Here is a 13,195-nt window from a genome sequence, read left to right as displayed (position 1 = left end):
AATTAATCATTTGAAATTGAAAAACAGTCAATATTGTACCAAATATGCTAAAAATTGAAGTAAAGTTGAATTTTGGTACTTTTTTGTAGTGTTGAAAAAATAAAAATGCAAATTTTAAAATTATGAAGAACTCTTTCCAACTTCTTTCATTTTCTCATTTTAAAGTTTACAAAATCACATTCAAATATGAATTTTAAGTCATTTCAAGATCTCTTTTATTTCTGAAAATGAAGGAAAAATATTACTTTGGTGTTCCAGTTATGTTGGTCATTTTTCATGTTGGGTCTGAATTGGGAGCTGTGAGCTTTCTATGTATGCGCAGCAAATTTAAAACCATTTATTTTTTTGCATATTTTAGACAATGCTTTATCTAAAAACACCCTTCAAATTAGTTTTATGCCATTGTGAAAATTGTCACACTTTTGCACCCCTTATTTATGGACATACCCATATATATAATCCGGATATTAATACCTGTATCTCATTATAGTCTGAAACGCACATACGGACGCAAGAAGGAAAATGCTTTTCAGAATAACGGAACAGTATTTAATATGCGTGTCCGTTGTCAGATCAGAGCAGGTTGAAGTCAGTTAAACAATTCAAATGACCTTTGTATACTGTAGCTCCACACTGTTGCATAATTAATATTTATGGCTTAATAATGCACCTGGTTACTTTGTCCCGCAGCGCCGATTTCTAATGATACAACAGCAGCCATATTACGTTACTGACATTTTGCATCGTAAGAAATATAATGATGAATATAAGTCTTTTAAGAAACTGGTAAGCTGGAAAGGAGTAATAATATAGTAACTTGATTAACCAAGCACAGTCCTTGTGTTACTTTGCTTATTTATTACGAACCTATATTTATACACAATTTTAACGATACGCCTCCAAACAGGATTTCAAATAATAATAATTAATGAAAATTAAATTATGCTAACTTAATGGTATATGAATCGTCCATTGTCATATTTGTGACGTGTCATGTCAAAAGGAGACACTTTTGGGCAGGTTATCAATTTTGAGGTTTTTACATATCTTAAATATAGAGATATTTTGTTCCACAACACCGAAATCGGACATTCCTAAGCGAAGATATTGAGTTCAAAAGTTTTGGTATTATAAAATTGGAGATTAAAATTGAGATATCGGCCTTTAAAAATATTATTGACAAATGACAATGTTGAGAGTAGGAATTACCTTGAAAAATGTCTCAAAAAATACAAGATGCCAGTTATATTCCGGTCTGAAACTCTCGGACAATATTTTAAACATCAATAACATCCAAAATTGTGAAAAAGTCACCCGGGCAGATTTTTGGCTATTTCTCCATTTACGATCCTGCCCAAAAGTGTCTCCTTTTGACATGACACGTCACAATTTAAATACTGAACATAAAATCAGATAACAAAATAGGGTAACATTTAGCATGCCTTTTAACAATTTCCGATACATGTAAAGAATGTGATAGCATTAAACCAAAGTTACTTTGGTTCGGGAAATCACACCAGGAAGCCACATTTCTTGACAATTCCACACATAACCTGAAAGAATTCAATGAGCCCATAAGTTCGAAATTTTGAATGTTATACGCAAATGATTTTGGGTTAAAATAAACCTTTGACATCAAAGCCGGAATCACAAACCAGGCCTACATTTTGGAAAATACAAACACCTAGATGCTATGAAATACAGCTGCCGACCCAGTAAATAATTTTCCTGATTTGAGGGTAACAAATGCCCCCGGGGAAAATGCCCACTCAGTAAATCATTATTTACCTCCCTTAAAGATTCGGACGAAGTTGGTATCCTCGTGAGTTTTGTTTGATCTTGTTTTAAAATTCATTACGTCGCCGAAAATTCCATGTCAATTAAATGATTGAACACTTTCCTGACAAGACTTCCAGGATTTGATGACAGCGTTTACTCTTATTGATTATCATAGAACAACAACAGATTCTGTTGTTTTTGGCTCACGAAAATATTTATTGGTGACAACCATGTGTGACTAACAGCACCACATTAGCTACGACATCGATTATCTTACTGTTACTATTTTTAATTCTCGGACAAAAGTGTACGTACATGCCAAGCATCTAAATGCGTGATCGTACTTGGCAGAAGCTCCGACCTTTAGCGACCGGCTGCCCAGTAATCACATTGCGTAGCATGATTCCCCTAAGTTGTATTGTTACCAGTCGTACTTGACTCAAGGCCAAAATCACCTTTTACCCGAACTCGAATGCACAACACAAATACACTGTTTAATTAAGCTAACAAAATCTAAAGTCTTTAATTGAAAGCAAGTTATGATTGGTACAATATAATACGGTATGACAACAAATGCACATACACAATAATCAAATATAATCACTCTTTAACTATTTAGTACTTAGCCAGCATTCTTCTTCTTGGTGATCATAAAGAGTTCTTGCAATGTTCTGGACGGCTGATATATATCCTTTAATATTCTCTTGCCCTGCGAAAATCAGCGAAGTCCTTTGTACACTTGCATTGATAAATATCCTTGCGAATATAATCCTCACACAAAAATGGCGTTGCTCTCTCCAAACTCTTTATCTCCTTGAGCCGTTCTCCAAACTTAACTCCTTGCACTGCTTTCTCCAAACTTAACTCCTTGCGCTGCTTTCTCCAAAAATGGTGCTATTTCCCGGGTTTATCTTCAGGAAGCAGGACTGCGATGCAGTTGTCCACACTTATATTGACAGATGCGTTGAATCAAAAAATCATAGATCATCACATTTAGATAATCTATGCATAAACCAGACTTCAGCAAGTCGACAGAAGAATATTCCTTTCTTGGAAGAAGTACGCTCTTTGACGTATTGTAGACATTCTCCGACAACACTGGCAGGCAGTAGTACATTAACTACAAAATATATTTCTGGTTGGTAATTTCCTTTCTTTGAAGGAATTGGTCTGTAAGCATATTAGCTAGCTAGCCCAGATCAACACTATAAACTGTATCAATGATAAAGGCTATTGAAGCCTGTCAGATCTGTATCCAGATGATAATAATTGTAACCATTTCCATAAAGTCCGACACAATCCGCAGTAGACCCTATGTCTTACTTCGGTCCATTTTTGTAGCTCCGAAATAATAACCATAATTTCAGCCAAGGCTGAACTTGTAGCACTGTAGGAATTCTCCATGGCCACACTTTGTATCCAGAATAACTGGTTAACATTAAATATTCTCTTTTTGAGAGCTATAGCTACATCCAATTTTCCTAAATGTTCCAATAATAGATATTCACCTTTAACATTACATCACTTTCTGTGGGTTTTTCCCACTTATGTCATTTCACTTTACAATCTCAGGGGATTTTCCAATTGACATAAATAGCTAGTCTTCATAAATGATGTTGTTATTTCCATCATAGGGGTTTTCCAGAAAAGTCTTAATAAACAAACTATTGCATGATTATAAAGGTAACTTCCCCTATTTCATGAAATATAATTATACAGGGCACATCACAGTATGTAGTTAACAGCGCGCTTCAATATCGTGTGGACGCACTCTTTGCTTTCAAATTGGACATGTCTTGTCCGAATTTAAAATATAACAACCGGGAAAAGGTCATTTTTATTTAAGCCAATGAAGATTTTCTGATGTTAATATTTTACGTGCATAATATAATATTTAGTAGAATACTTTAATAGTGAGACATTGTCCCTCTCAGAATAATATATTTTTAAACACAGGGCAGCTATAACTCTGCTTTTATTGAACTCACACGAGGACGTTTTTATATTCTTTATGTGAGAATGCAAGAAGATACTTCTTTTAGAAACCCGTCTAGGGTGCAGCATAATAGCTGCAGGCAGGTGCGTTAACATTCACCACCATCTACATCATTCAGTTTACTTCATTAGATTATTCTAAAAGGTTCAGACATACAATAGCTGCCGTGTACTTATGCCCTCTTTTCATGAGCGATGTTGACACTATAATGTTTATATCAACCGAAATTTGGTAAAATCAGTTTCAGTTTGATAGTGGTAATATTAGTGAAAAGAACGAACGAACTCAAAAGATGGGAATAATTGTAAAATTTGGGGTAGAATTCATTAAAGTATAAACAAGGAGGATCAGCAAAAGGCAGCAATAAAACTTACCATAGTAATCCAGGCATTTACTTTCAATGTTTGCATTCTCTCGTCCTTAAAATAAAATAAAAAAGAAATAACAGATGTTATTATTTTATAAGGCGCATCTAGATATTTCTTTTTGACATTACTTGAACAGAATTGTTAGTATGCCAAATGTATCAACCCACAACAATCAATCGACAAAATCAAACATTTGTATCACCTAAAACGTGCCGTGAAATGTCAATAGATTTATCATTGTCTTCGACAATGTTACTGAATGTTATGATGCAACTTGAAAATAAAAGATTAATCAGCAAGCAGCCGATTGTGGAATGGATTTAACTCTTGATGTCGAAACTGCCATCTAAATTATCTCAACTATTCATCTTTTGAAATGTCGTACTGGCGATGGATGTTTTCAATAATTCTTGTTATATTAAGAGTTCCGCTACTTAAATTTTTTAGATAGGTGTAGTCATATATAAATAAGTAATGTATGAGTTACCTTATTTTGATTTTGTCGATTGCTTGTTATGGGTTGTGTATTTTTGTCTTGTATTTCCGTTTCCGGTTTTTGTTTTGTTTTTTGCTTTATTTTTTAATTGGTTTTAATTTAGTGCCCTTCCAGCACCAAATGTTATAAGTTACTTTACAAAATGTTGACGAAATTGGACTTAAACTGAAAGTCTCATTGCACATTGTTAATAATACCTATTGTCAATCCCATGCATTAATGAATGCATTCACCCTCATTTTGAAAATGGTGCCTTGTTTAGTGCTCTCTTAACGAAAATTTATAACATTAGCATAATAACCGTGTTTTCATGCAATTATCGCATATTAGCAAGACAATTGCGTGATTTTTGCGTTTATGTCTGCCCGGTGGCCCGGATGTGCGATCTGGGTACAGAAAATGAAGGAAAATCACGTTTTTTGTTATTATATATTTTGATGAAATAGGATTAAGAATCAGAAAATGTTCTGGTAAGTATGAACGGTGTTCATTCATATTATGTTATTTTTATGACTAAACGTTGTTTATGCAAATATTTGAATGAACCCCTAAAGTCGTTCCACTGTTCCAAACTTGTTGCATAAGACGAGCGGTCTAATATCCTTTGATGGCTTGGTATGAATATACAGCGATTATACTGACGATTTTGCAGGTGTGGCTATGGTAATATGGAAATATTTCGTTGCTCCTTTTGATTTCATTATTAATACATACCGCGGTGTGCTTTTAAACGTTACATGATTTTGTATATTTTTAATGTAATATTGATGTAATTTGATGTATATTGCATTTGCTCGATGTTCACGATGTGAAATGAAATAAAACACTACACAATCAAACGTATCACGGTCAAATCAAGTAGGAAACAACGCGATATTCATATGTCAAAACTGACATTGTTTATTGAAGACATACGAAAACATAAGCTTATTTATTTATTTAGTTAAAGGGGCATTTCGTGATCCACAGCCTCATCCCCCCACTTTTCCCAAAAAAAGTTGAGATTTTTACACCACTGGATACCTCTGCCTACATAATGTTTATGTACCAAATATTTCTTGCAGATTAATTCGTTTAGCAAAAATATCGCCAAATTTGAAATTACAACACATTGTCTATGGAGCAGTGTAATACACATAATCATGCATAACTCGCAAACGCAAAATCGGAATCAACTGAAATTTTGGAAATAAGCTTTTTTCGTGGATATCTACTGAAAAATGTCATAAAAGAGGATGCTAGGATCACGAAATCCTCCTTTAATACACATTTATATGTATAGCATTTAGCGTGCATTGAGACAAGGACATATAGTAAGCATTCTCATGTTCACCCTGTTTGATCTTAAATCATTTGTCTTTGGTGAAACGTTTCAATGACTGGACCTAGAGCCACGTGCCATGTTCGACAGCATTTCCATGCTGTTTCAAAACAATGAAATTTAAGGAGCCCTTCTCCGTAAGCACACATTGCAACGAGATGGACTTGGATGAAAACTATCGAGTGTGGTCGATAGATGCAAACTTGTATTAATTTCCGAAAAAAAGTTTCATGTTGATATTTATTAAAAGGATAAAAATTACAATGCAATGAGCAGGCCATCTGTTTGGTCAGTGGTTCTTGTGATAGTCAGATGTGGTAAATCATGTAATATTAGAGACAACAACAAATCCCAATGTAAACCTTATGGGATCATTCGTGAATCATTATCAAATATTTCTTTTGAACAAAACCAAACTTTTATCATGGTCAGTAGGGGTGTTCAGGGTACAGGGCGTTAGTCCGACACGCCGCTAGTCCGACACGCCGCTAGTCCGACACGCCGCTAGTCCGACACGCCGCTAGTCCGACACGCCGCTAGTCCGACACGCCGCTAGTCCGACACGCCGCTAGTCCGACAATACAAATTCCCTATACTTAGAGGTGCGTCAGTCCGAAAATGAAAAGCACGGCGCTAGTCCGAAAAAAAGCATCATCAGATTGATGGTTATTGATCCTTACTTCCGTTGGTCGTATCCTGACTGTAATGGCTGTATTCACAGCCAGGAGAGGATCATACCAGGAATAATAGACAAAGGGATAGGCATCCTAGACTGCTGCCCTCTGTTGAAATATGTATCCTAGGTCTAGACAATAGGCGGATTAGCGGCCATTTTGTCTTCGACGTGATTTTATTCACGTGTCCTTATACTTTAGTACACAAATATACAACTTGTGTAAACAGGTTTACAATATTAAAATTATATTTTGAATAATCAATTATATTCTGTAGTAAATCGATCAAATGACGGTGATTGTTCAGGTATTATATGCTTGATAAAATTAAACTGTCTGACCAGCTAGTATTCTCCTCCGCCGTCAGTGTGATTCCAGACATTCCACGTACCGTGTTGCGAAGGTGGAGGAGACTAAAGCTGTATTAACGAACACGCATGCGTTAAAAATGATGTAGCCTAGGTCGAACAATAGCGTGACGTAGTTTCCGGCATTGTTCCTATGCACTTTCACCCTCCTGATCATACACGTAAATCAGGAGGTGGGCCTCTTGTCTCTGTTCATGACATTGGGTCCTTGTGTCCTCTTCCAAATTTTAGCATTGTCCCAATTGATGACATGGTTTTGTTGGACCGCATGGTCCGCAATTGTGGACATAGACTGCTCACTCTCCGGTTACTTGCGGGTTTGACGAGTGTGGTTTGCTTTGTTTTTTTGACACCCTGGTACTGTGGTAGTATCTTTTTGGTGTTCACTAAGTCTAGTTTCAAATTTAACACTAACGGGGGAGTGTTTGCAGTTAGCGCATGGAATCTTATACATACCCTCAGTGGTGCAGAGTGGGTCAACTTTTTTCTTTTGGCAAAAAACCATTTTACACTGGGTTTACTTTTATAATAAATTAATAATAAATATAAAATGTTTGGGTGGACAAGTATTTTACGGAGAGTGGTGCTCGGTTTCATAGCTGTCCTGTGTTTTCGTGAAGATCTTGTTGGCTTTCTCTGCGAGTCCCTCTGCGTACGGGATCACAACAAGTAGTCTGATTCTTGCTGTCTTTCTTGGTGTTAGGCTTGCTCTGTTTATGCACATTTTGCCTGTAACTTGTTGGAAAGCCCATCCAGGGTAGCCACAGCCCATCCAGGGTAGCCACAGCACCCGAGCGCTTGTTTGATCTTCCTGGATACGTCCAACCGGAAGTAAGACTCAACAACCATCATTCTGATAATGCCTACCGACTATGATAAAACCGAATAATTTTGGATTTGTATACAAGAAATTTGGAAAAATTACTTTTTACTATCGCTATGGAAAAATTCGATGGCACGAAGTGAAAACCATTGGGCTAGTTGTGACCTTGTTTAAAGTTTCCTGAGGTTGCGCTACACTTGGCTTAACTGGATCTGGCTACGTTCGTAAAACAGTGTAAAATAACTGGAAATGTGTGGAATTGATGTCTTTCTGATATTTTGTGAGTTATTAAAAAGATTTCTTTGAATTAGTGAACATTTTTTATCAGGACTGTTGTTGAAACATGAATTGTTTTTCAATATACAATTATACACACATCTTCTTGAAAATGAGACATACAAATCAATATTTTTATCTACCGCTTTATTCGCGTGGCGTGAACCCCTATTGTAAAACACTGATCGGCTCGACGTTAATACTTGACGTCAGTGGTCATTTGCATAGAGTAGACACTTTTCATTCATCTGTGTAGAAATAGTCTAGAGCACGTAAAATAGGGAAAGGTTTTAACTTAAACAAAGAGCAAGGTCCGAAATCTCAGAGCAAAAGCTACGGAGCGTAAACTGTCTCATTTGCATAACAAGGATCAACTTTAAAGAGCCAACGCCCTTTTGAGCAAGTTAACTCTTCCCTACAGTGTTAATATGTTTAAGGGATGGGGTATGAACGTTTGGACAGTATTTATTGTTGGACATTAGAGCACATCAGACATATCGAATTGCATTCTGAATCCTTCTGATATCAAATAATTTAGATTTTTTGAAATTCGCAATTTAATACACATTTTATGGCAAATGATAAAAAATTGATATTTTTGATATTTAACAGTACTCGAAGTAAACTTTCTTAAAGTGTATGTAGGTGGGATGAATAGCCGACGATCAATTGAAAATTTTGACCTTTCGTATTGAAGATATGGATTTTTTCCCCCCAAAACACCAAACAAAACTAGGTCTTTTGGGAAAAAAAATCCATATCTTCAATATGAAAGGTCAAAATTTTCAATTGATCGTCGGCTTTTCCTCCCAGCTACATACACTTAAGAAATATATCATTAGATTTATCAAATTTACTGCGAGGACTGTTATATATCGAAAATGTGAAAAATATCAAATTTTAATAATTTGTCATCAAATCTGTATTATATCGTGAATGTCAAAAATGAAAATTATTTGATATCAGAAAGACATTTTTCGTATTCAGAATGCAATTCGATATGTCTGATGTGCTCTCATGTCCCACAAAAAATACTGTCGAAACGCTCAAAACGCTCATTCCAGATCCCTTAATAACATTTATTAAGCACATTAGTGCGGTGATAGCGCCATTCTGTTACATTATACATTTCAAGGTAGTTACAGCCCGTCACCCTTAATGTTGCTCATTGCTTTCATGCCCTGCGTGACCATTATATTGGGTTCAACTTGGAGTGTTTAGTCATCATTTGGGACATTCTACATAATGACGTATAAAGACACCTTATTTTCCGAGCAAGAAGGTAAAGTCTGCGCCAGGTAAAATAATAAAAACTAACCACTATGTCACTATGGCCATACCATTTTGATTTCAAGTGAGGGATATTCCATAGGATGAGACATCTTCCGTATATTGGTGATGGCTATATACTGGAAATCCGCTGTCGATTCCCCACTGAGCCGTAATATGCAGAGGGATTGACAGACTGAAAAATTACTTGAGAAAGTGGGTCACCTTATTCACCTATATATACCATGTCTACTCTATTTAATAGCATTATATTATCAATACATTTGGGTTATCCTTCCATTTTTGTCTCTCACGCTCCATTCTCTCTCAGTCTCGCTCTCCAGTAAACACACAAAGTTTACATAAAACGTTTAAACGTCAAAAGGGCATAAAACTTTAAAATATCATTTAGAAAATATTTTTGAAAAATTAATGCAAACATTCCAACATAATGTTGAATATTAATATTAATATTTTTTTAATAACGTCTACCAAATTCTAAAGACTCTTCCTCGATGACCACATTCATAAACAGTTGAAAATGAGCGTACTGGTCGCGCAGGCTTGCATAACTTGCAATGCCAATTTATTATGATCCAGAAAATGCACTTTCTTTGTACGTTTCAGCAAACACTGTTGCCTTTGTCAGCACTTGATGAGGAGTGCTGCAACTAATGGCAGTTGAAGCTAAAGGTATTTCCTGCTCGAATGTTAGAGTTGCCAGTTGGTTTTCCTTCTGGGGATATTCTTGATCCCTGTTGCAGAAACTCATCGAAAATGTGAGATAATCGATACTGTCCTTAATCGCTGTTCATAATTGCACGCCCCTCTTTCTTATTTCATCAGCCTCCTTTATCCAGTGTTTATATATACCTTGCTCCGAGACAATAACCTCAGCCTCCCCCATCCAATGACGTGATTCTTTCCGACTTGTGCGTGGTTGTTAAAGACTCTTTTCTACCTGCTCCAGTGACCATTGTGCTGCAGATTTTTCCACTTCAAGTTTGTCTTCTTCCAAGCGCGTACCAAAATTTCTTCTTGTTTCTCCGATGAAAGATAAGTCGCCTTTCATGCAGGGGATCTTGTTCACTGCCTGAGTAGTGTTGTGAGGTTTTTGGATGAAGCAGTTGTTTTTGAGGGTGCTTTGCGGCTTGTCTTTCCTGTAGTCGTATTACACCAAGTTTTTGATGCAGTGGGTGATGGTACTAGCAGTTGAGGTCGGCGTGCGTTGGTTATGGTAGACCATAAGTTTGATTGTACCGTTTTCTTTCTTCACAATCAGTGTATCAAGAAAAAGTAGAGATCCTTTGCGTTTCTTGCTCAAACGTAAACTGGATAGAGCCAAAACCAAATTCGCGCTGTAAATCCTTCTATCGTTGTTTGCCAGTAACTGCAGTCACTCCTCATCAAGTGTTAACAAAGACAATAGTGTTTGCTGAAGCGTACGCAATGATACAAGTACGTGCATATTCTGGATCAGTTGCAACAAATCTTGTTTACTGAGTTTACTTAAACCAAACCAATTGTAACGCGATTAGGTATCAAGAATCGTTATATATGACGTGGAGTTAACAGAGGATGAGTCAAGCAAACCCCAAAATTCAGTTTGATTTGATGCATGACGTCATCTAAATTCAAATGTACGCTGTCCCACGCCCAGATAATTGTTTTGTTATGTTGCCCGAAAACATTTGGGTAAAAAACAAACTTTTTTTTAAAATTGTTTTCCAAAACTGAGCATTTTGTGCCCAAAATTTTACCTTAATGATAGATTTGTAATGTCTTTGCCATTCTAAAGATATTTACTTAAATATACTATAGCAGTTATGAGACCCAAAATTTGCATAGTAAGTTCGAAATTAGCATTGCTAATAATATTAATTTATAACCCTCTGAGTTTTTTTTTTTTTCAGCCAGATAATTACAATATAAATCCTGGATAAATTGATGAGGCATCAAGTTTTTGTTGAAACTATATCCAACTAGCCAAGATAGTGTGGTCAATGTATAGATGCAAGCACAGCTCAAAGTTTGTTGAACTGTCCACATTATCTAGATCCTAGATCAGATAATGTGGATAGTGTTCACATTATCAAGACAATGGATCTAGACAATGTCACTTCTCATAATACCAAATAGAACGTACAGTCCATCCAAATGTGACCGTTCACGGCGAATGAGCCGTAAATTCCTCCCCCGGTCAATTTTGTTTTATTTCGTGTTTAAAAAATATACATCATAAACTTTAAAATGGTATATCATTTGACTTCAAACGATATCCAGAAGCGGGGTTATGGTTTGTTAAACTTTGCTCCTTCAACAAAATTATAGCTTTTTACGTTTTTACATGTGTCTCTTTTTCCACATTGCTGGCAATAAATATCAAACAGTCATAATTGGCGGTCATTTCAAATCATCCCCAAGTCAATGAGGTTTAAGAAAGTTATCTCATTGTTAATTGTTGGTTATGCATACCTGTACAAAATACAATGCCTGGTAACCCACCACTTGAACAGGATTTAGCAAAAGCAAACAAAGACCAGAGCTATTAAAAGTTCTATAGCCATCTAAGGTAGAAGCTTATTATCCACTTCAACAATAGGATTATTGATTAGTTTTTGACTATAAAAATGAGACAGATGTCGGGCCAGCTTAAGTTACCGATGAATACGACCTTCGTACACATTTTACACCGTAACTCAGAATACAATTTAGGGAATTTACGGCTCATTTGTGCTGCCGGGTCACAAATTAGGATAAAAGAAATTTAATGGATAACGAAACAAAAGAATTAGTGAAATATGTTGTGAATTTAACCCAATTAACTGACCATAATGTCTTTTACAGCTTAGCCGGCCACAGGAGCAATGTCCACTATGTCATTTCCCGACTATATGTCGTCGCCATGGTCGTTATTTACGGATCTTTTTAACTTCAGAATACAATGTAGTATAATTCGCAGAAATGAACACGAACATTGTAAGCTGTTTAAAATAATCATCCACGTTTCACCCCAAATCATTAGCTTCATTAAAATATTTCTGCAGCAAGTTGTATGCAAGCATCACACGTTTGCCTGCTGCATGGATCCAACAACATGTGTCTGTCATAAAGAAGGTTATGCTAGGTATTTGATATACCAGGCCATTGTAAAATGTTAACCCCTGCAGAAACATGCTAAAAGTCTTGTTTTTTAGAGGATTAAAGCCAGGGCTGTCAACCTTTTGGAATTGCATGGCGTGAGACACTGTCGAACAAGTGGCGTACCGGGACGGGACGGAATTATTGTTTGCCGACTAAAATTTTTAATTTTGACCCATGATTATTTGTGCAAGGGCACTCGATAATCTGAAAAGTAGTTGGGGTGATTGTGACAATTATCTATTTTGACGATGCGTGAGATTATGCGGGATTTTACAACATTGGTGTGACATTTAATACCTTGGCGTGACATTAATTTACTACCTTGGCGTGACATTAATTTACTACCTTGGCGTGACATGTATTATCTTGGCGTTAGAAACTGCCCGATGCGTTACTGTTACCTTCAATGCGTGGCAGTTGACATCCCTGGTAAAACATATATGTAAGAGCATCTCACAAAACTCCGAAATACAAACTAATGGGTATTGGTTATAAACTCCTCAACAAAAGCTTGCAAAGTTTGTTCAAGCATCTATATATCAGATTTTTCGTGACATGTTCATATCGTGTTGCCTATAAGTGGACAGCTACAATGACACCACATTTGAAACAATCACCCTTTTCACGGATGAGTACACGTCTTGTGAATATAGTGGAGTCTCAACAGAATGTGCCAAATTG

At 36.2% G+C, this 13,195-nt stretch overlaps 1 protein-coding gene across 4 annotated transcripts in view; it reads right to left on the bottom strand.

The window, feature by feature from the left end:
- The window catches only part of LOC140163019 (neuronal acetylcholine receptor subunit alpha-10-like), a 321,325-nt gene that overhangs the window by 79,977 nt on the left and 228,153 nt on the right, over window positions 1–13,195 (bottom strand). For all 4 annotated transcript variants that reach the window (XM_072186359.1, XM_072186357.1, XM_072186356.1 and 1 more), the window contains one exon: window positions 4,150–4,194. In XM_072186359.1, coding sequence (XP_072042460.1) covers window positions 4,150–4,194 — 45 coding nt within the window. The remainder of the gene's footprint in view (window positions 1–4,149; window positions 4,195–13,195) is intronic.

The sequence above is a fragment of the Amphiura filiformis genome, chromosome 10, assembly GCF_039555335.1.
Source record: "Amphiura filiformis chromosome 10, Afil_fr2py, whole genome shotgun sequence".
NCBI lineage: Eukaryota > Metazoa > Echinodermata > Ophiuroidea > Amphilepidida > Amphiuridae > Amphiura > Amphiura filiformis.
Note: the sequence above shows the minus strand (reverse complement) of the source record. Positions and strands in the feature narration are given on the sequence as shown.